Here is a 24440-nt window from a genome sequence, read left to right as displayed (position 1 = left end):
AGATTGTGATAAAAATTCAACTGAGCAGATTACTTGTTTGACTTGCATTTGATAGATTTAAAGAGGTTACTCAAAAATATTAGGAAGGTCACCAAGAAAATAATATCAATCATCTTTGAGAACTAGTACATATTTGTGAAGTATCTAGTATACAAAGTCTATTTATTTGTGCTCACAAAGCTTAGTTTATAATGTAGACTTCCTCAGCCGTATTCACTATAAGCTATTTGATCTGCCACAGCGTGCAGCGCTTTATTTTGGGATGTATCTTCTTCGGTAATCCATATAGTTTTATAATAATCCATAAAATCTTTAGCCTGGCAAATCTGTCTTGATTATACAAAGGCAAAAATTTTACAGGCCACAACCTAAAATATAAGCTTTCAAATTTAAATAAACATGTAGGTGGAATATTCTGCTTCAAGGCAGGATGGGTATTTAATGAGGCAAGCCTGTGACGCACCCAAACCCTGGCCCATTCTCAGCTGTGCTTGTGATAAGTCTGTGGCAGGAAGGCCCAAGGTTGATCTTCCCACCTCGTCACCAACTGAGCGAGTGTCCTGTGCAACGTGCCCAACAGATTAGCAGATCAACAGTTTGTCACATTGGTGATAGTGTTTGGAGGGAGGTGTTGGGGAGGGGGTGGTGACACCCCCTATCAGAGGCAATCAGTACCTCATTGAGGGATTGGACATATGGCAGGAATGTTCCCTCTGAGAGCCAGCCCTCTACTCTTGCTTCCAAACCCCTCAGACTCCCCCCTCCCCCATTTCTCTAATTAGAGAAACCCCCAACCCATCCTGCTGAGAGTGCAAGAGCTGCCAGTGTGATTAGTCCACCCCACCTGGAGTATCTTAATTTGAGGTATAGCCTTAACAAAGCCTTATCCTGCAGGTATTCTCTGGAAGAGGCCACATGTGTAATTTGATGGTTCTCTACCCAGCTGCCAAGAATCCCACCAGCTCATCAAGATTCCACCCGTACATTTTATTTTGGACCTAGCTTGTTCTGGTTCTCTTAGCTTTTCTTCTTAAAGGTTTTTCTTTATCATTGCAACCATAGAGGATGGATTTCTTCCAATGGTGTTGTATAATTACCACCCAGAGCAGGAGCTCTGGTAATCTAATCCAATCAGTTTAGTTCAATTGCAATATTGCTTATTCTTTGGCATATCAATCTCACTTGCCTTGAACTTTGCAAAGCTGCTACTGCTGAAATTATGATGTGAGGACATGTTGAGTTGTAGAGAGAGGCATGTCTATTTTGTATTGTTGAACAGCAATCTTTATTAACTATTTACACTATCTATGCAATTGTATTAGAAATTACATGCTATTTCTAAGGGTGTTGACATCAGCAAGTAACACTGTTAATTGACACTATAAAGCTTAGCCATTGTCTTGCAATTTGTACCCTTAAAAGACCCTGATGAAAATCAGAATGTCGGTTTTAATTCATTCATGAGTTTTACTGGCTTGGCTGGTATTTATTTCCTGTCCCCAATTGCCCTTGGGAAGGCAATGGTGAGCTGCCTTCTTGAAATCTATTTAGTGTACGAACACCAACAGTTCTGTGAGGAAGGGAGTTACAAAATTTTGACCTAGCATCAGGTACAGCAACGCTTTTTCAAGTCAAGATGGTGAGTGCCTTTGAGAAAAACTTTCCGGTGGTGCTGCTCTTCTACTTCCAGAGGATAATGGCCTTGGTTTGGAAGGTGTTGTCTACGTAGCATTAGTCAATTTGTTTAGTGTTCATAGCAGCTGGTGCACACTACTGCTACTGAGAGTATTAGTAGTGGAGTAAATGGATCATTGAGAATGTGATACCAATCAATTTGGTTGTTCTGTCCTGAATTGTGCCAAGCTTCCAGAGTGTTGTTGAAGCTACATTCATCTGGACAAGTGGGGAGTATTTCATCATGCTCCTGACATGCCTAAATGGTAGATAGGTTTTGATGAATGAGGCAGTGAGGCTGCAGGATTCCTAGCCTCATATCTTCTGTAGTAACTATCATTTTATATGGCTAGGAGCTCAGTTCAGTTTCTGGTCACTCGTAAACCCCAAGATTTTATTGGGCTTAAGCAAAAGTAAATTAATTGAATGGATGTCTAGATTAGAGTGGTGCTGGAAAAGCACAGCAGGTCAGGCAGCATCCGAGGAGCAGGAAGATCGACATTTCAGGCGAAAGCCCTTCGTCAGGAATAGAGCATTCCTGATGAAGGGCTTTTGCCCAAAACGTTGATTTTCCTGCTCCTCGGATGCTGCCTGACCTGCTGTGCTTTTCCAGCACCACTCTAATCTGGATTCTGCTTTCCAGCATCTGCAGTCCTTGTTTTTCCCTAAATTAATTGAATGTCAAGGGGCGATGGTCAGGTTCTTTCTAGTTGAAGGTGGTCATTGCCTGCTACTTGTGTGACATGCAATGGAATTGCTACATGTCAACCCAAGCCTGGATACCATCCAGGTCTTGTGGCATTTGGACATAGGCTGATTCAGTATTTGAGGATTCATGAGTGGTAATGAACATTGTGCAAACATCAGCAAACATCCCAAATTCAGACCTTATGATGGAGGGAAGGTCATCAATGAAGCAGCTATTGAAGGTTCTGGCTTGGACACTTCCACATGGAGCTCATACAGAGATGTCCTAGATTTGAAATGACTGACCTCCACAGCCATTACCATTTTTTTTGTGCCAGGTAGGACTCTAACCAGGACTACCTGATCATTCATTTAATTGCTTCTTGTGAGATAACAGAGTTCAAAAAGACTGGGACATTTCCTGACGTAACAACAGGGGATATCCTTTAAAAAGCAGTTAATTGGATATAAAGCACTTGACTTTTTGATGATGTCCTGAAGTGTGATGTATAAGATTAGGCTTTTACATAAATCTGTATTTCCAACAAAAATAATGTGTGAAGATAGGCCTATGGCTGTGGCCGTATCAGCAGTAGGATATAAAATTACATTATGTTCTATGATAACAGCAACTTACATTTATAAAGCATGATTACTACAGGAAAATGTTCCAAAATGCCTCACAGAATTGATTTGTTAGGTCTAATAAATATTAATAATCTAGATCTTGGTGCGCAGGGGACAATTTCAAAATTTACGGATAATAAAAAAACTTTGCTGCTGGAAAGTACAAGGAGAAAATATAATGCACATTTTTTTAACGTGATTTTAAGCTAATGAGTTACAAGATTTGGGTGGCGCTTTAGCTCAGTGGTTAGCACTGCTGCCTCATAGCACCAGGGACCCTGGGTTTAATTCCACCCCGGGTGACTGTCTATGTGGCTTTTGCACATCCTCCCCGTGTCTGCATGGGTTTCCTCCAGGTGCTGTAGTTTCCTCTCACAGTCCAATGATGTGAAGGCTAGGTGGATTAGCCATGGGAAGTGCAGGGTTACAGGAATAGGGTACGGCACTGGATCTGGATGGGCTGTTATAATTGTGCTTTATAAATGCAAGTTGCTGTTGCCATAGAACACAATTTAATTTTATGTGCCACTGCTGACATGGCCAGACTCACTGGGCTGAATGGCCTGATTCCACACAGTAGGGATTCTATGTTCTAGGATGTAACCATAATGACTGCATAGATAATATAAAGAAGCTTTCTTTTTTATTGAAAAATAATTGAGCATTTTGTTTCTAGTCCCCCATAAGGAATTTGTTCAAATTAGTGCAATTTTAAGAAAATAAATCTCGTTAAATTAAAAATTAGTGGTGTCTCTTCAGCCCTCCACCCTTTGCTGCTCCCTCCAATGCTCTGTCCTCCCGCTCTATGAATTGAGCTTATAAGTAGTTGCTGACTCTCATAATTCGTGTTAATTTTCAATTTTTCTGTAAATGTTTTTGTCAGCAAATGAGAGATGGAAGAGTAACATCTCATGGCATATAATGACATTGTGCCTACAGGACACATCATAATTAATTTTATTGATGGTTTAATGAACTGTAACGCAATCACACCAAATAATGTGGAAAACATCTTAATGTTGACATTAGTATTACAGGACGAGATCTTGATTTTAAAAAATCATGAATATTGGTGTGAAAGTGATATAAATCAAGCATTATTCGGTTACTTTCTGTTCCATGATCACTTCGCTCTGACTTAAAGTGAGAGCTGTGGATACATTTAATTGAAAGAATCATGGAATAGTTGCAGTACAGAATGAGGCTATTTAACCTGTTGAGTCCATACTGGCTGTCCGTAAGAACAACTCAGCTAGTCCAACTCCCCTGCCCTCTTTTCGTCATATTGCAATTTCTTTCTCTTTCAGACCTTATTGAATTTCCCTTTCCAGCCACAAATGAATCTGCACCATACTCTCAGCCAGTGCCTATTCATGTCTAAAACAGTTTTCCCTCATTCTGCCTGTCACCTTAAGTCGATGTCTCTAGTTCTTGATTCTCTTCTAATTGTGTGCTAATTGAGACATAATTAATGATTTATAAATGTTCTTCATAACTTCTTATGTTTTCAAGGTTTGTGCGAAGATTTGTAGCTCGGGTGCTCGTTGTTGTGGTTCTGTTCGCCAAGCTGGGAATTTGTGTTGCAGACGTTTCGTCCCCTGTCTGGGTGACATCCTCAGTGCTTGGCAGCCTCCTGTGAAGCGCTTCTGTGATCTTTCCTCCGGCATTTGTAGTGGTTTGAATCTGCCGCTTCCGGTTGTCAGTTCTGACAACCGGAAGCGGCAGATTCAAACCACTACAAATGCCAGAGGAAAGATCACAGAAGCGCTTTGCAGGAGGCTGCCAAGCACTGAGGATGTCACCTAGACAGGGGACGAAATGTCTGCAACACAAATTCTTATGTTTTGCATTCCATTGCCTCTGTTTATAATGACCGGGATTCCAAATACATTTTTATTAAATATGGGCCACTATGACTTAAATTTCTTTTAAATCAAAGGTTTAATTGTGATTAAAGAGAGTTTGAACATGTATGTCATTTATATAACTTGGTTTAAAATTCTCAAAACCTCGAAAATCAAGAAAACGCATACCCTACTAAGTCCCCTTTCAGGATCCATTAAAATGCAATTGCATTGAAAAATGTATGAAGAAATAGTCCTGTAGAATTTGTAGGTGCTGTATTTATTATTAATATTATAATATAAAATGTTTGCATTAATTTGATCTTGCAATTTTACCCAGTTTGTATTAAGCCCAGTAAAATCTAACTTCCTTTTTTTTCCAGAAATATAGTCTTCAAATTGAGGGCTTTCCAATGTTACCTTTTCCCAAATTCCAACCTTCGGTAATATGTGGTAGATTAGAATCCTGATATATTTGCGTTAAATTCCTGTACATTTGATAAGATTTACTTACCATTTTGCAGTCTCTTCTGATTTTATATGTCCTCCAGCATTCTTCAGTCTTCTCATTCTGACCCACTTGTGTATATTCCCTCTTCCACATTTAATCCATTGTTAGTATTCCAGGTTTTAACACATGACCCATACACTTTCAAGTTATTTTCTGAAACCCCTTTGGCTTTCCATTTCAGAGTTTACTTATAAAATTGTATTCAAATCTCTTCTATTTTCAAACATTTGGTCAGATTTGCTATTCCTGAATTCCTTAGCATCAATTTCAGAACTCGAGGCATAGGTTTAGGCTGAGAGGGGAAAGATATAAAGGAGATCTAAGAGGCAACTTTTTCACGCAGTGGGTGGCACGTGTTTGGAATGAGCTGCCAGAGGAAGTGGTGGAGGTTAGTACAATTGCAACATTTAAAAGGCATCTAGATGGGTATATGAATAGTTTGGAGTGATATGGACCAGGTGCTGGCAGGTGAGGCTAGATTGGGTTGGAATATCTGGTCGGCATGGACAAGTTGGACTGAAAGGTCTGTTTCTGTGCTGTACATCTCTATGACTCTATATGTTGCCCTCTAATAATGCCTATTATTTTTGCATTTCTAAATTCCTTGCTAAATTTAATCCAGAGCTAAGTGAAAATTAATTGGAAAAGTTTATCAAGTGCTGTTGGTTAGAACATAAATATGCATTGCCACTCTCGTGCAGAAGAGGTTAACCTGGGTTGGACTGGCTTTTTACGCCGTGAGGCAAAGTGTTTCAAATCTCACGCTTATAATTGATGGAGTCCGAGTCCCTTCAGTGATTGCACTTGATCCCTGATAAGATAACTTCAAAATTAGTGGAGGAAGAGAGGGCCCATGGAGAAATTAGATCTTTTCACTTTTGAATGTACATCGTGTTACTTGCAGCATTGGCTGAAGCAAAATTAACTTAAATTGATTATTAGCATACATTTTAAATCATGTTTGCTTTGTTTTATAGAACAATGGAATCAAAACTATCCAATGTTGCACTGTTCATGAAGCTTTGTTGTTGTGTTGCATTGTTCCTTTTGGTGTTTTATCATATCAAGCCAGTCCCAGTGCATTGACAGAGGGGATTCTTTAATCTTTGCAGTGTTTCCTGTGATTAAAGCAGTTACTGGTGCATTAGACCCTGTTAGGTTTACCCTTTTCCCATAGTAATTAGGATCTGTAATTAGACTAATCTTCATGAATTAGTGATGCAACTTTTAAAAAAAACAATTTTTGACTAAAGTAGTCCGCCTTTTTCATTGAAAGTAATGAATGGATATGCATGAAAGCAACAATAATTTTTCAAGTAACAGCACTCTGAAATTTTGTAACAGAATGGATCTATAGAACCACCAGTTTTAGACTGAAGACGACAAGAATAACTTTTACTCAGGATATAAAATAATACATTGAATTGTCAATAATTTGGAAAGTCCTGTAAATATTTGTAATACCATTGTAGGGGCTACAAGAGAAGTGAGTCATGATTCACTGTTGTGCTATTATCCTACGTGAAACAAATTCCAAAACTCCACAGCGTCTTGTGTAGTTTGGGAACTTAGGGAAGCAGAGAGGAAGAAACTGTGGTGACACTGTTTAAGGTGAACAAGCCACTTCCCAAAGGACAGAAGGTAAATTCCTGGACAACCAGCTCTGAGCCAGGGGACCCGATTTCAAGTCCCACCTGTTCCAGAGGTGTGTAATATCATTTCTGAATGGGTTGATTAGAAAATAATTTTTAGTCTCTTGTCACATGCTGATATGGTAGTGGCCTTGAAGTAAATTGCCAGTCCATCTTAGCTGGGAACTATTGTGTGTAATGGTGATGTAAGAAGATCAAAGAAGGAAATAAAATAAAAGTATTGGAATGGGGAATAGTGAGATTATTAAACAGAAGAATTGTATAAATGTTGAAAGCAGTAGAGAGAGTAGGATAAAGAAGGGAAAACATTTAGGAGAAGGTTAAAATATACCTTTGATGGAAGGCAAATCTTGTATTATGTTTAAAAACTGAAATACATTGTTACTAAACGTAGTTATTTTTCTCATGCTGTGACTTGATACGCATTTACAATCAATAGAAGTGAACGGGTATGCAGCAGAGTAGATACTTACTTTAATGGTGTATAACCAGATTAGTTCTATGCAGTTATAAATAAGGTGTAATTCCGGTGACAAGAGTTCATACGATATTATTGTGGCTTGGGAACTTGATTCTGAAGTATAGGCCAATGATTCTTTTTGTTGTTTTCTGTTCTGTGACAGTAGCTTGTTTTGTAGGCATTAGAATTTATTTTTAACAGGGAGGTCAATATAGCCTTTCCAAGAAATCATGTAACTCACATTACATGACTGGCAAGCTACCTGATGAGATAATTACCTGGATATTAGCTAAATGGAAATTTTATGACACACAGAAGAAACACATAGCCAGAGGTCACAGGCAGTTTGAAGAAAAGGTCCATTCTGCCAAAGGGCAATGTTGGTTTGTGGATGTCTTCAAGCCATCAGAATTAGAAATAAGGTTTAAGCTACTCGTACAGCTTTAAAATTGGAGAAAAATTGGAGAAAAGTCAGTGGGTTAACCTATCTTTGTGTCTAGGGGAGTGACAGTAGCAGAGAAAATCATTTCTTTTGAATATGCAGAATGTTGCCAAAAGAAAACGTTTGTGACTTTGTCAGTTCAATAAAAAATATTAAGGTCAGAATAGAATTGATATTTCACGGAGATTGTCTGTAAAGAATATTATTCTGATAAAAAGGGTGAATCTTTACTTTTGATTCTAAGATCTTTTTAAGATGTCTTAAAAGCAGCTGTTTATTAATTACCTTTGCATAATGAACTTCTGTTCTTTTGTAAATATACATTGGCAGCCTCATCTGAACATGTTTAGTGACTGACCACGACAGTAACAAAATCACAAAACTAAAACTTGTGCTGTATCAAATTAGGTTTTTGCTCTAACATCTGACTTGTCCATTATTACCATGACTTGGGTTTTTAACCCTGTAGAAACATTAATTGTTCCTTTTACAATATAGGAAGTGCAATTTTCAGGGTAATAATTACTTATAGTGAACGGAATCACAGTAACTGATGAGACTGACCTTTAAAAAAAGAGTAAAGAACTCATTCTAATTATGTATAATAAACAATAATACAAATAAATTCAGGAAATGCTGGAAATACAGAGTATAGTCAGTATCCATCAAAATTAGATAATGATATTTCAAGGATTGAATTAAGGGAAGATCCAAACAAAACTCATTCCTAGACTTATTCTCATCAGTGATAGTGATTATTCTTCTGTGTATTTTAATAATTATATTTTGTATTAATATTCCAGGAATTGCATTTTTCCTTTTTATGGTTTCTTCATTATTTGTAAGCACCTTATAATTCTACTCGTGTTTGCAATGCAATGTTTAATCATTCAGAATCCGGAATACTTGCTGCATTGAACATGAACATCGCCACACATATTCAAATATCTTTCAGTTCATAATTGCTATTACTTTATTCTTTACTGGAATCCAGGGTAGTAGTTGGCTCATTAGCTACAGTGGGAAAATGCTGTGGAAAGATGTTGGTATCAAATATCCAAACTAAGCATAGATAACATACCATTCAGGGAGTACTGTTAGGACTTTACATGACAAGATGTGAACAGTATTTGCATCACATAATAGGGAACCTCTTTAATTTTCAGTACGTAGTGGTAAACAGTGAAATCTGTTGGAAAACAGTGAAAATACCTAGTTAGAGTGAAGGTCGCAATCAAATTTGCATTCAATGTAATGAGACATAGCCTACCTCTGTGATCTGCCTCGATATTGTCAAATTAAATGTATTTGACACACATTTCTCCAAGCCTTTCCTCGAGCAAATATTTTTTAGTTTCTGTAATTGCAAATATGTCATGAATATTGACCGTGTTAACAAATTTTACAGTAGAAAATCATTTTACCTTATACCAAATAAGAAATGTGCATGTTATCGTCAAATGGATTTAATCCAGCTGGGTAAGAAATGTATCTTTTCACTGAAATAAAATTATGTATTCTGTTTATAGGTTCTTTTTAAGTCTCATTAACACACAATTGCTGTCTTGTTCCCTTGATCTAAACACCACTGAACTGTTTTCTCCCCCAAACAGCACTGGCTCTGAGGAGATCAAAGTGTTTTTTTCTGCACTGAGATTCATTTTCAGGAATGTGTAGTTCATGAACTTGCATCACAGATCTTTCCTTTGTGCCTAGGTTCATGTTCACAGAGCTGGAACAGTGAGCAGTGGTATAAGACTGTTCAGCACAAAGTACTTTTTGGTCCGTCTACTGACCTTCACTTGTCCGTCCAATTTGTAAAAATTCATTGACGGGATATGATCATTGTTGGTAAGGGCAGCATGTATTTCCCATCCCTGATTTCCGTTGAGAAAGTGGCAGTGAATTGCCTTCTTGAACCATTGCTCCTGTGCTATTAGAAAAGGAGTTCCGTTTTTTCTCCCAGTGGCAGTGGAAGATCAATGATTCAAGTTCCAAGTTAAGCCGGTATGTGACCAAGAGAGAAACTTGTAGGTGGTGGTGTTCCATGTGCCTGCTGTCCTCGGTTATCCAGATGGATGAATTTGTGAGAGAGCTGTTGAAAAAACCTTGGCAAGCTGCAGCAATGCATTTTATAAATGGTACAAGCTTCAGCTGTGAAAGGAGTGAATATTTAAGATTTAAGATAGAGTATCAATGAAGCAGCTGTTTAGCCTGGGAAATGTCTAATTTCTTGAATGTTGTGGATGTCTTCAAGCCATCAGAATTAGAAATAAGGTTTAAGTTACTTGTACAGTTTTAAAATTGGAGAAAAATTGGAGAAAAGTCAGTGGGTTAACCTGTCTGTGTGTCTAGGGGAGTGACAGTAGCAGCATGTGAAAGTGGACTCCAGGCAAGTATAAAATATTCCATCATGCTTCTGACAAGGGCTTTGTAGGTGGTAAGAGGAAATTGATGTTTTGGTGAACCAGAAGGTGATTTACTCTACAGAATACCCAGTTTCTGATCTACTTTGTAGATTTATGTGGCTTGACTAGTTATGTTCTGGTCAGTGATGCCCCCTCATCCTCCAGTCTGCAAACACCATATTGTATGAAATAATAAAAACTAGAATCAAAACCAATTACTGCCCCATTAGTCTACTTTTAATCATCAGCAAAGTTACTGAATGCTTTATTGATAGTGCTATCAAATGGAAATTACTCAGCAACAATCTTTTCATTGTGCTCAGTTTGGATTCTGCTAGGATCACTGATCACTTGTGTTCATTCCATCCTTGTTCCAAGTATGAACTAAAGGGCCAAATTCAGAGGAGAAGTGAGACTGAACACTCTTAACATTAAAGAAGCATTTAACAGTCTACGGCATTGAGGAGCCCGAGCAAAACTAGAGTCAATAGTAACTGGGGAAAAATTCTCACTGGCTAGGACCTATCATAGAGAAAGATAGCAAGATTTTTTTTCTTCATCATAAGATTACTAAAGGGATATTAACTGATGATTACACAGTGTTCAGTTCCACTCTCGCTTACACATATACTAAAACAGTCCACATCTGTATAAAGAAAGACACACAGTATTCAGGCTTGGGCTGAATGATGAATAACTTTCATTTCAAACTAGTGCCAGGCAATGACTATCACCAACAAAAGAAATTGTAACCTTTCTCCTTAACACTCAATTACAATATAATAATATTTTTGTATTCCCCACCAACAACATCATTGGGGGGGGCAGCATTTAATGCCCATCCCTAGATGCCCTTGAAGAGATGAAGGTGAATTGCCTTCTTTTTTTTATATAAATATGCAGTCCGTTTGGTGTAGGTACACTCACAATACTGTTAGGGAGAAAGTATCAGATTTTGACCCAGCGACACTTAAGGAACAGCAGAATGTTTCCAAGTCAGGACACTGAATGGCTTCAGGGAAAAGCTTGGTGAATTTCTGCAGTGCATTTTGTAGATGGTACGCCCATGTTGCTGTGTGTTGGTGGCGATGGGAGTGAATATTTCTAGGTGCAATACCAGTAAAATGGCCTGTTTTGTCCTGGATGCTCTCAGACTTCTTCAGCATTGTTGGAGCTGGGCTCATGCAGGTAAGTGGTGAGTATTCTTTCATGCTCCTATCTTGTGTCTTGTAGATAGTGGACAGGCTTTGGGAAGTCAGAAGGTGAAGTACTCACCAGAGATTTCTTACCCTTTCATCTGCTCTCATAACCACAATATTTCTATGGATAGTCCAGTTCAGTCTTTTGTCAATGGTAACCCAAAGATCTAGATTTGTATTCATTTCTGGAACCGGCATGCCGTTTTCCACATAGTTGGGCAGATGTTAATGTTGAGGCTGTACTGACAGCTTGGATAAAGGCACAGCTATTTCTCACATTTCCAATGCAACAGTTGAGTTGTTCTTAGGGTGCATAGCCTTTGCTGAATCCAAAGCCTTCAGTTATTTATTGATATAGTGTTACTTTCACAATAGGGGCGGGCATAATCCCTTGGAAATACCATAAGCCATCTCTGACCCAGGTTTTCTTCTTGACTGCCAGCTGTTTACTAGGTGCCAGCATCTATTTTTTGTGGACTTCAGTAGCAGGAACTAATATTTAGTTCCCTGCTACGATATAGAAAATCTATAGAGAAAAGTTCAACCTTGACAGAGGGATGCCAGTATTTGTTCAATGGTTAGTTTTCTTGCATTAAAATTGTGCATATGTGAAAGCTGAAAGTCAAGACAACTTAATGTATTGGTTTCAGGGACAGACTAATAGGTACCCTCAGTAAGTATTACATATGTATGAAATTATCTGTGCTGTCTGCAATACAACTTGTTCAAGCTAAATTTGCAGGCTGTGATGGTGATATTAATAGGAGGCAGTAAGGCTGCTATCTAATTATATGGTGCTGATGACATCTTAAAATATTGATTAAATCCTTTGGAGGAAGAGGAGCTTGAAGCTTACTGCCAAGCAACTCTCTTCTTTATATATTTGTAGTGCTGAGTATAAATGTTGCAAAATTGCATAAGTTAAATGATATAAAGGTGGTACATTTGAAACTGAATTGAATCATGTAATCATTACTAATAACAAAAATTGATGGAGAAACTCAACAGGTCTGGCAGCGTCTGTGGTGTGAAAACACAGTTAGTTCTTCAGAAGAACAATTGCTGGACTCGAAACACTATCTGTTTTCTGTCCACAAATACTGCCAGACTTGCTGAGTTTCTTCAGCAACCTATTTTTGTTTTAGATTTCCAACACCACAGTTCTTTGCTTTATTTTATTATGCAATTACTATTAGTATTTGGCACTTTATTATATAATTCAACACTTTAAATTATTTCAATATTGCTAATGGGATTTGGTTTGCTGCATGAAAAAGGGGTCTCACTAGCTCCTCCCTCATATCCCATTGTCAATAAGATGCTTAATTTTCCATCTTCTTGCTTTAATTCAGTCTGGGCTGTTGTTATTTTCCTTTTAGTTTAGATTTCAGCATTCTGTCTCAAAAATAGAGCTTCTTGGTGTCCTGTTTAGGACATTTAATTGATTGGGTAATAAAATTCTTATTAAGATAAACATTCTCACATTAATTTAATCCATGGCATACATCAGAGGAATTTACCAGTAGGATGACTGAACACCACTATGTTTTCAGTTGAATATTTGCCTGGATTTTGCAATCAGTGACAAAGTGTTAGAGCTATCAACAAAAATCTAGCAATTCCTATGGCATGGATTTTACCTTCCCAACATTATGTCAAGAGATTGACAGTATCCAGTACCAGTGGTGTTATCAAGCAGGCTTCGCAATCATTCATGTTACAGAAAACCAGGAAGTAACAAGCATTGAGTATATTTTACATTTACAGAGAAAAATAAAGATTGGGACATGCACAAGGGATTAAGGTAGAAGGACAGGTGACAACCACCTGATGTAGGAGCAGCGCTCCGAAAGCTGGTCCTCCCAAATCAACTTGTAGGACTATAACCTGATGTGTGATTTTTAACTTTGTACAACCCAATCCAACACCGGCTCCCCGAAATCATATCATTAAAAGTTTTTTGTAAAAGAAACAAAGTTGTGGAATGTATTATCATTGAGATATTCTGCAAATATAGTATTTGTTTATCAGATATTGTGTTAATTATAATTTAGTATTCCATGAAGGGTGGCATGGTGGTTCAGTGGTTAGCACTGCTACCTCACAGTGCCTCACAGATCTGGGTGACTGTCTGTGCAGAGTTTGCACATTCTCTCCCTGTTTGCATAGGTTTCCTCTGGTGATCGAGTATCCTCCCACAGTCTAAAAATGTGCGGGTTAGGAGGATTGGCCATTCTAAATTGCCTGTAGTGTCCAGGGATGTGCAAGCTTGGTGGATTAGCCATGGGAAATTCAGGGTTATAGGGTAGGGGTATGAATCTGGTGGAATGTTCTTCAGAGGGTTGATCTGAACTCGATGGGCCAAATGGCCTGCTTCCACACTGTAGGGATTGCTTACACCTCATTCAACAAGGGATAATATTTTGAAGGGTATTTAGAGTTACTTGTCAATTCAAATGTTGGATGTCAACAGTGGAGAAGGGCAAAATCACAATTTCTGTATTTCCATGGTTAACTGTGCAGTTGTCAATTTTACAGTGATGCTGGCAAGCACTAATAGTTTCCTGCCACTTGAGCTGCAAAACTTAGACCTTTATGTTTTCTTACTGCATTACACTTAATGTTCTCCACATACCACAGCAATTTGCCACACCTAATCCACTTCTAGGGAGGAATTTTCTGAAGTGCACATGTTTTCTTTAAGTTATTGCCACCATGAGTCAGACCCAGATGTTTGTTTCATTTTCAGAAGGTAAAGTGCACCAAACTTCAAAATTTCTAACCAATAGACATAATAACGCTTTTGCTTTTTTGTCTTGCATATTAATGCTCATGTCCTTTCCAGGTCAAAAACTAAACTGTGATGAACTATGAATTTTTTAAAAGAACATCCTTTACATATAACTGCAGTTTTTAAATATGTTCACCATTATTTGTGTTTGTGAAATGAGAATGAAGTGTTCTCCATTTTGGGTATCTTATTTATAGCAATAAACACAACTTAAGCAATTCCAACAAAGTTAGGTGGAAACCAGCACTCTGCCCCAACTTAATCACATGCATTACTCTCTGACTGCAACTTTTTATAATGCCCAGAATGTTGTTCACTGTGACATTGCTAAATGAGACTGCAAATATGGCACTGAATTAAGTTGTGCAAGAGTCCACGATATGTGGGAATTGGTATGAGATTATGCAGTCAGAATCTTTCAGTTAGCTCAGAGATGACTTATCCATTCAACCTGAGCGTGATTCTAATCTAAGTTCCAAATATCAATACTCTAACAAACATGGTGGCAGTGTTCATTCTTTGGTCGTGAGGTGCAGGCCACTAGTCCAAGGCTGCAGTTTTAGCAGCCAAGCGTTATTAATCATGCTGGCCAGCTCAGATTGGCCTGTAGAGGTAGCTCTTCACTTGTGATCTCTGCAATTTACTTCACCCAAATATGTCTAGCATTTAGGTAAATTTAGGTGTTGGCTACTTCATAGAATAAAAAGGTACAGCATGTGTAAGCTGTACCTTTGGGGATGTGCTCTTCTGAGGCCCATTGAAATAATGATTACACTTCAAAGAATCTCAGCTAACTTATACTGAGTGGGACCTTCCCAGTAGATGGGCCACCCAGTTAGCAGTTAGAGTTGCATTTGGATCCATCAGCTGAGAGATCACAATATTAACATATTTGTGAGATCCTCATCTGAATCATCCAGGTACCTAAAGAGCCTGAGAAAATTATTTTTTTAAATTGCAATGTCTTGAGAATCAAGACAGTCAGTACATATGGATCTTAACCCCTCACTTTGCTCAGTTTCCTCCAGGCGCAAAGAGTTAAACTTCCCTATCTTATATTGATCAGCAAACAAAGGTAGATGGGGCTCTTGTGACACAGTGATAATATCCCTACCTCTGGCCCACCAGGTCTGAGTTCAAATCCCACCTGCTCGAGAGATGTGTCATAACACATCTGAGCAAGTTGATTAAAGTATCTACAGAGGTATGTATACATTAAAATTCCAGCAAATAGTGACCTCAAAACGGTTGACAAGTAACTTATTTAGGGAAAATAACTGGGTCTCTGAAAAGCTGTATCTGCATGGCGATCCCAACAACAGGTTGTCCGAATGTTTAGCAAAACGATGGGCTGAATTTTCTAATCTGGTGAAAATCTTGTCATATCCATGGCAGGGCATGCTTTTTATTTAACTGTCCCAGCTGATTGGCCATATTCACTTGTATGAGAGACTTCCAGTAGTATTTGAATTGCAACTGATTGATCTATGACAGAAGATGGGGTTGGTGTTGGAGAAGACCAGGAAAAACTTATCATGCTGGTTGCAGTTTAAAGAGAAGAACAAAATTTTTTTTTTTGATTTTTCTCACCACAAAACAAATTGGAAACCACCCCTCCTCCACAGCCATAATAGCAATATCAGATGTCCACATCACACTAGAAGTCCCAATGTCCATGTGGCTAAGGCATACATAATGAGCAATTTGTTAGAAGTATCCGGCTAATGGTCGGATACTTGGTAGTGTGGAAGAGCAGAGGGATCTTGGTGTCCATGTACACAGATCTCTGAAAGTTGCCGCCCAGGTAAATAGTGCAGTGAAGAAGGCATATGGCGTACTGGCTTTTATTGGTAGAGGAATTGAGTTCCGGAGTCCTGAGGTCATGCTGCAGTTGTATAACACTCTGGTGCGGCCGCATCTGGAATATTGTGTGCAGTTTTGGTCGCCATACTATAGGAAGGATGTGGAGGCACTGGAACGGGTGCAGAGGAAGTTTACCAGGATGTTGCCTGGTATGGTAGGAAGATCCTATGAGGAAAGGCTGAGGCACTTGGGGTTGTTTTCATTGGAGAAAAGAAGGTTTAGGGGTGACTTGATAGAGGTGTACAAGATGATTAGGGGGTTAGATAGGGTTGACAGTGAGAACCTTTTTCCACGTATGGAGTCCGCTATTACAAGGGGGCATAGCTTTAAATTAAGGGGGGGTAGATATAGGACTGATGTTAGGGGTAGGTTCTTTACTCAGCGAGTCGTAAGTTCATGGAAAGCCCTGCCAGTAGCACTGGTGGACTCTCCCTCTTTATGGGTATTTAAGCGGGCATTGGATAGGTATATGGAGGATAGTGGGTTAGTGTAGGTTAGGTGGGCTTTGATCGGCGCAACATCGAGGGCCGAAGGGCCTGTACTGCGCTGTATTCTTCTATGTTCTATGTTCTATGTGTTGTTCTGTCATTAGGTCTGCACAAATAGGGTAGTTGTGTTTAACATCCACAGTCATTTTCAGCAAAATTCTGGCAACATTGGAAATATCAAAACATAGAAAATAGGAGTAAAAGACCATCCTGTCATTCATGCCTCCTCCACCATTCATTATGATCATGGTTGATCATCCAACTCAATAGCATGTTCCTGCTTTTTTCTTACATCCTTTTATCCCTTTACCACTGAATGTTCTATTCAACTTCTTCTTGACATCATACAATGTTTTGGCCTTATCTGCTTTCACAGACTCACTACTTTCCTGGTGAAGAAATTTCTCCTCATCTCAGTCCTAAATGGTTTACCCTATATCCTTCAACTGTAATCTCTCGTTCTGGACTTCCCAACTATTTGGGACACTTTTTTCTGCACCTACCCAGTCTAGTCCTGTTAGAATTTAATAGGTTCTATTAAAGCCCCCCTATTTCTTCTGAACTACTAGAAAGTACTGAGGAAGCAGCAGCAGTTTCCTTGCTCAACTCCCACCCTTCAGCCTAATATTGTATTTCTGTCTGAAATCAGTGGATTTACTGTGGAATATTAGCCGTAATACCTCCACTGCATGAATGTAAAGTTATGTGGTCATTATGTCAAATACCAGCATATTAAATTGTATTCTTGTAAAGTTAAAATACCATTTAGTTTTAAAGACCAGTCATCCATGGAATCAATTAAACTATCAATATTTTTAGCAATAAAAATTGATATATGCAATCTAAACAGTTCATTGGTGAACTAGGTCTATTTCGCTGAGCAATAGAATTAATTGCAAAGGAGAAATTGACGGCAGTGCGTTGATTCAGGGACACCTCTCATAATCAGGATCCACCTTTTGAGTAAGATACATTCTTCCCTCAGTGCTTTGCACTTTGTCCAATGATCTGTTACCTGAAATCTTCTACGGTAATAGCTTTGTTTTAAACTGCACTGTTCAGCCTGGTCATTGTTACAGCTGTGTTCTTTTAAGACATTAGATTTTGTTCCTGTACAAATATTGAAAATATAATAAAACAAATTACCAAATTTCATACTGAATAGAAAACAGTTGCAATATTTGTGTAATATGACTGTTTATTTAGAGAAAAGGTCTGAGTGATAAATATGGACTGACATTTTTCAAACATTTGTTTGAAGTTCTTGTTGCATACTGTGTTTTCATTTATGATGTCATCATACGTCAAGTCTCAAGTTACCTAATGTGTTACAGGTTTATAAATTTCTTCTGAAGTATCCTAAACAGCCAGCTGTGAAGGTGGCAATCACATTATTAGATACATCTGCTTCTATAAAGTGAAATTGGTTCTGCATGCAGTGATCTGTGGATGTTATATGAACTTTGAACAAATGTTGCAGAAACCTGGACAGGTTTATTGTGCATATGCAAGGTCCTCACCTTGGCAAATCTTTTTTCTCTGCTCATATAAGTACGTAGGGCTCAAATTTTGGCTTTGGATACAATCGAGATTTTGAGTGTTGAAAATACACTTGATATTGTGTTGGTTCACTTACAAATCAAATTCCCAATTTTAAAAAAATCATTTGCATAATCACAACTATAGAATATTTTATGAACCTGCATAATCAGTCAACAATACAGAATATACATTATTTTCCACTCTTCTTCCTGTTAAAAAAGGTTTCTTGTTATTCAAAGTTAAACTTATTTATTAATTTTAAGTTTATTAATTAAACTCCAAATAGATTCATCACTGAATTTTTATGTATTTTTAAAGAATGTCCAGTCCTGCTCCTAATTTAAAATCACTAAAAATTCTACAATTACTTGGAAAGAAAAATTATTCTGGATCATATGATGTTCAATCAGTTATCCTTTTTCTTCATAAATTAAGTTTCTTGATATATAAAAAAACTTTAAAAGTATGCCTACTCATGACTGTCCTCTTAAGGAAGTTACTAAAGTTGAAGAACTTTCACAAATCAATGTAATTGTCAAAATCATCCAGTGTCAACATGGTGCATGGCTAATTTTATTGCCAGAGTCTAATTTAGATGAATTGACCTTGAAGCAGTGTAAAATATTTTGGAAATACATGTGTGAATGATTTTACATCAATGATTTGCCTTAGTTCTGTCAACTAGATCAGTTGATTATTTTCAAATGCGCTATAACAAGAAACTACATCATTTTTAGCCTTGTAATTACAGTGATCTTACCAAAAATTGCAAACGATTAGAATGAACAAGTGTAGCAAATATAATTGCAATTCATTTGTCTGAATGTATTACTTTTGAACAATATATTATTAGTGAATTAATAAATTCATTTTATTTTGCAGATTTATGAGACTTTAACTTGGTGTGAAGGTCACAGGAGGTGTGCTCAGGTGAGTGCAACTGGAGACTTCCTTTTTATGTAGTGTAATACAAATGCTGTGCTCTCCCCTCCTATTTATCGTAACTTAAATGAAAATGTTCAACATAGTGTCTGCACATTGAATGTATTGTTTGTGTACAAAATACTAACAAGTTTTGTTGGCAAAGATTGATTTGATGGGATTCATATGGATTACAGGAAGAATATAGTTAGCTGGATCATTGTGAGAAATGAGAAATTTAGTCAAATATGCAAAATGTAGATGATTTATAATGAATTGAACTGAATTGTATTGAATTAGCTTTATTGTCATGTACTCAAACGGGTACAGTGAAAAGTTTTTACAAGTCACTACTTAGAACATCATCTTAGGTACAAAGGTACCTAGGCACAGATTCTTCAGTACAAGTTCTTGTACGATAAAAGAATTAGAAAGTAAAGAAATAAAAACGTCCAATACTTCAGATTGTAGGAATAAATAAACTAGAAAGTAGAATAATGGTCCTCCCAAGCTTTGGCACCTAGCCTCCAGTCTATTCCTGGCAGTAACTCCGGACCGCATGGCTTTACCTTGATGTTCTCGAGGCCAGGAGCCCACTCTGGAATCACTTCGTGACCAGAAATGAGTATGTGAGTAACTGAATGCTTTCTTGCAAATTAAAGCCTGTAACCTAGTCCCACATTTCCCAATGTATATGATATACCTCTGAGATAAAACAGAAAGTGCCAGAGAAACTCAGTAGGTCTGCCAGTATCTGTTGAGAGAGAAACTAAGTTTATGTTTCAAGTCCAATATGACTCTGCTTCAAAATAAGAGTCATCTCAGACTCCAAGCATTAACTCTGTTTCTCTGTCCATAAATGCTGTCAGACTAGTTGCGTTTCTCCAACACTTCATGATTTTATTTCAGATTTCCAGCATCCACAGTATTTTACTTTTATATGCATACACCTATGAATGATTTAAAGCATTGTGACTTAAACAATGCTTCAAGCACTTTCTTTAAACTGTGAAACTAGATAATTGGCTCATAATTGCTCATCACTTCTCATATTCAGAATACATTGCGAAACATTATGTTCTTTTATTAATGTGGATTTTTCTGTTTGAAGGAAATTTTCAGATTGCTAATTGATTCATTGCTGTTAACATTTCTCATGCATTGTATATTCGACATGTACCATGGCCTCTAAAAATGGCCATAATACTTTGATTTATTTTAATAGATATTGGTTAGGTTTTTAGATAAAGTAGTTCATGAAGAGCCCATGCATTTAGTAGGCTGATGATTACACAATAATTGACACCGAGCTGCAGTACATAGATGATGCCTATGTTTGTGCAATCTCAGACGATGTAGTCCAGACCATCGTCAGAGGCATATAGTCTCATGCTGAACATCCACAATACAAAGATCCTGCACCAACCTGGCCTGGCTTTGTGGAGCGAACCCCAATCATCAAGGTCGACACGGAGGCCTTAAAGAACATTGATCACTTCCAATACCTCAGGAGTGTCCTGTCGGCCGAAGCAGCTCTTGATTAAGAGATGAAGCACTGCCTCTAGTGTGCTGGAACAGCCTTCAGCTGCCTGAGGAAAAGGGTGTTCAAGGAAACAACATTAGATCCAACACAAAGATCATGGTTCACAGAGATGTGATGGTTCCCATCCTCCTAGATGGCTCTGAGACATGGACTGTCTACAGCAGACACCTCAAGACGCTGGAGCAATACAGTCAGTTCTTAGAGTCATAGGGATGTACGGCATGGAAACAGACCCTTCGGTCCAACCTGTCCATGCCAACCAGATATCCCAACCCAATCTAGTTCCACCTGCCAGCACCCGCCCATATCCCTCCAAACCCTTCCTATTCATATACCCACCCAAATGCCTCTTAAGTGTTACAATTGTACCAGCCTCCACCACATCCTCTGGCAGCTCGTTCCATACACATACCACCCTCTGCGTGAAAAAGTTGCCCCTTTTATCTCTTTTATATCTTTCCCCTCTCACCCTAAACCTATGCCCTCTAGTTCTGGTTTCTGTGATGCAACTAGATGGTTGCATTCTAGTACAACCCCATGTTATAGAAAATTTGGGCTTTAGAAACAGCATTTAACATGTTGGCGATGTAATCACGTTACAGCCAACACATGCTTTAAACGTTTGCACTTTAGAAACAGTGTCCCCAATTCATCAATTGCATTATAACAAATCTGCGTTGATGAAACATGTGTTATAGCTGAACAACCTGTATCACCAATGCCACCTGTGCAAGATCCCTCAAATTTGCTGGGAGGAAAGTTGTGCCAACACCAGCGTCCTCAACTAGACCAACATCCCCAGCATCGAGGCACTGACCACCCTTGATTGGCAATGATGGGATGGGCATGTTGTCTGCACAGCTGGGAGATGGTCTACTCCCAGCTTTGAAACAGGCGAGCCCCAGGTGGATAGAGGAAATGTTTCAATGATGGCTTCAAGGCCTCACTGGTGAAGTGTGGCATTCCCACAAACACTTAGGAATCACTGGCCCAAAACTGTCCAAAGTGGAGGAGGAACATTTGGGAAGGTGTTGAGCATTTTGAGATTTGCCATCAGGAGAAAGCAGAAGCCAGGTGAAAATAGTGAAAAGAACACACTGAGACACCAATGCCCCACCTACCCCTTCCTGCGACCACCTTCTGCCCGAAGTGTAATAGAGCCTGCGGAAGCCGCATCGGTCTGCACAGCCACCCTGAGAGTGAAAGTGAGTCATCCTTATCTGTGAGAGACTGCCAGTGATGATGTGGATGATGATGATTGCAGTGTTCAAAACTATTCTTGATCCTTCAGATGTAGAAACAACCTGCGTCCATAGAAGTAGGCCCTGGACAACATTCAGATTTGTGCAAATAACATTTGCACCACACGAGTGTCAAGCAATGACCAGCTTGTCATGAGAGAATGTAACCCTCGCTTTTAAGGCACTCAACAGCACCACCATTGCTCAATCATCTACCATGAATATTCAGTAATTACTATTGACTGAATTTAACTGGGGAATCCATATAAGTACTTGGATACAACAAAAGACTGAGAATTCTGCAATGAATTGTTGACTGTCCAAAGCCTGACTACCTTCTGCATGCTTTTGCAGTATTTCTTCATTTAAATAATAGTCTGCCTTTTAATTTATCCAACCAAACCTTTTACTTTCCTACATTAAACTGCCAGGTTTTTCCCACATGCTCAACCTATTTATATTCCTTTGTAGGTTCCTTATGTCCTCATTACAATATGCCCTCGAACTATTTTTAAATCATCAGCAAATTTGGATACATCACACTGTGTTTTCTCCCCAAAGTCATTTCTATAGAGAGTAAACAAGTGAAGCCTAAGTAGTACTCCACATTTTCAATGTGAAAATGACCCATTAATCCTACTGTCTGTCTTCTGTGTGTTAATCAATTCTCAAGTCATTAGTGTATTACCCCAATACTTGAGCTCCTATTTTCTGCATAAAGTTTTATCAATGGCCTTCTGGAAATTCAAATTCACCACATCTGCCAGTTCCCTTTTATTAACTCTGCTTGTTATATCCTTAAAGAACCTTAGAAAATTTATCAAACATGGCTTTCACAAGACCATGTTGACACTTTTTATTGAATTAAGCTTTTCTAAGTGTTCTACTACTTCTTCCTGAATAATAGTCTCTAGCATTTTTGTAATATCAGATGTTAGGCTAACGAGCCTATTGTTAGTGGTTTTCCTATCTATTGGAATCCTCCTGAAATCTGATGGCTTTGGGAATATTTTGATCAGTATCTCCACTATCTCTTTAGTCACTTCCTTCAAATCTCTTCGATGTGGGCCTTCAGTGACTTGTCTGCCTTCAATCCCATTAGTTTGTCAAGTATTTTGTTCATAGCGATAGAGATTTTTATGAGATCTTTTCTCCCTTTAGGATCTTACGAATCTGATACCTTTAGGATATCCTTCACCATGAAAACTAATGCAAAACATTGGTTTAGTTACCTGCCCTTGCCATACATCCCATTATCAGTTTCCTAGTTGCATCGTCCAATGGTCCAATCACTTCAGCTCCACTTTTCCTTTTAACATACCTGCAGAAACTCTTGCAGTGGATGGTTCATCTCACTCATTGAGTGACTGGAATAAGTAGATCCTTGATAAGCAAGGATGTGAAAGGTTATTGAAGGTAGATAGGAATATGGAGTAATCAGATCAGCCATGATTTTATCGAATGATAGAGCAGGCTTCCATGTCCTTTTTCCACAGTAAAAACTGATGCAAAATACTAGTTTAATATCTTCCCCATCTCCTGCACCTCCACACACAGTCTGCCTTGCTGATCTTTGAGGGGCCCTATTCTCTCCCTAGTTAACCTTTTGTCCTTAATGTATTTGTAAAAACCCTTTGGATTCTCCTTAACTCCATTTGCCAAAGCTATCTCATGTCCCTTTTTTGCCCTCCTGATTTCCCTCTTAAGTATATCCCTACTGCCTTTACACTCTTCTAAGGATTCATTCAATCTATTTTGTCTATACCTGACAGATGCTTCCTTCTTTTTCTTATCCAAACCCTCAATTTCTTTAGTCATCCAGCATTTCCTATACCTACCAGCCGTTCCTTTCACCCTGACAGGAATATACTGTGTCAGGACACTCATTACCTCATTTCTGAAGGCTTCCCATTTTCCAGCCATCCCTTTACCTGCGAATATCTGCTCCCAATCAGCTTTTGAAAGTTCTTGCCTAATGTCATCAAAATTATCCTTCCTCCAATTTAGAACTTCAGCTTTTAGATCTACTATCCTTTTCCATCATTATTTTAAAACTAATAGGTTTATGATTGCTCACCCTAAAGTGCTCCCCCACTGACACCTCAGTCACCTGCCTGGCCTTATTTCCCAAGAGTAGGTCAAGGTTTGCAACTTCTCTAGTAGGTACATCCACATACTGAATCAGAAAATTTTCTTGTACACATTTAACAAATTCCTCTCCATCTAAACCCTTAACACTATGGCAGTCCCAATCTATGTTTGGAAGGTTAAAATCCCCTACCATAACCATCCTATTATTCTTACAGATAACTGAGATCGCCTTAAAAATTTGTTTCTCAATTTCCCTCTGACATTTAGGGGGTCTCTAATATAAAACCAATAAGGTAATCATTCCTTTCTTATTTCTCAGTTCAACCCAAATAACTTCCCTGGATGTACTTCCGGAATATCCTCCCTCAGCACAGCTGTAATGCTATCCCTGCTCAAAAATGCCACTCTCCCTCCTGTCTTGCCTCCCTTTCTGTTCTTCCTGTAGCATTTGTATCC

The 24440-nt window shown here is 38.4% G+C and overlaps 1 protein-coding gene across 3 annotated transcripts in view; it reads left to right on the top strand.

Annotated features, from left to right (window-relative positions):
- The window catches only part of LOC140478830 (anosmin-1-like), a 149547-nt gene that overhangs the window by 32305 nt on the left and 92802 nt on the right, over nt 1-24440 (top strand). Inside the window, exons 1-2 of one of the 3 annotated variants that reach the window (XM_072572282.1) lie at nt 9727-9748; nt 19071-19118. Coding sequence is in view for 1 of the 3 variants with exons in the window: in XM_072572280.1 (XP_072428381.1) it covers nt 19071-19118 (48 nt within the window). In the remaining 2 variants the exon portion in view is untranslated. Of the gene's footprint in view, nt 1-9726; nt 9749-9839; nt 9905-19070; nt 19119-24440 lie in introns of those variants that run through there. The other 2 variants (XM_072572281.1, XM_072572280.1) reach the window with 2 other exon arrangements.

The sequence above is a fragment of the Chiloscyllium punctatum genome, chromosome 6 (assembly GCF_047496795.1).
Source record: "Chiloscyllium punctatum isolate Juve2018m chromosome 6, sChiPun1.3, whole genome shotgun sequence".
Taxonomy (NCBI): domain Eukaryota; kingdom Metazoa; phylum Chordata; class Chondrichthyes; order Orectolobiformes; family Hemiscylliidae; genus Chiloscyllium; species Chiloscyllium punctatum.
Note: the sequence above shows the minus strand (reverse complement) of the source record. Positions and strands in the feature narration are given on the sequence as shown.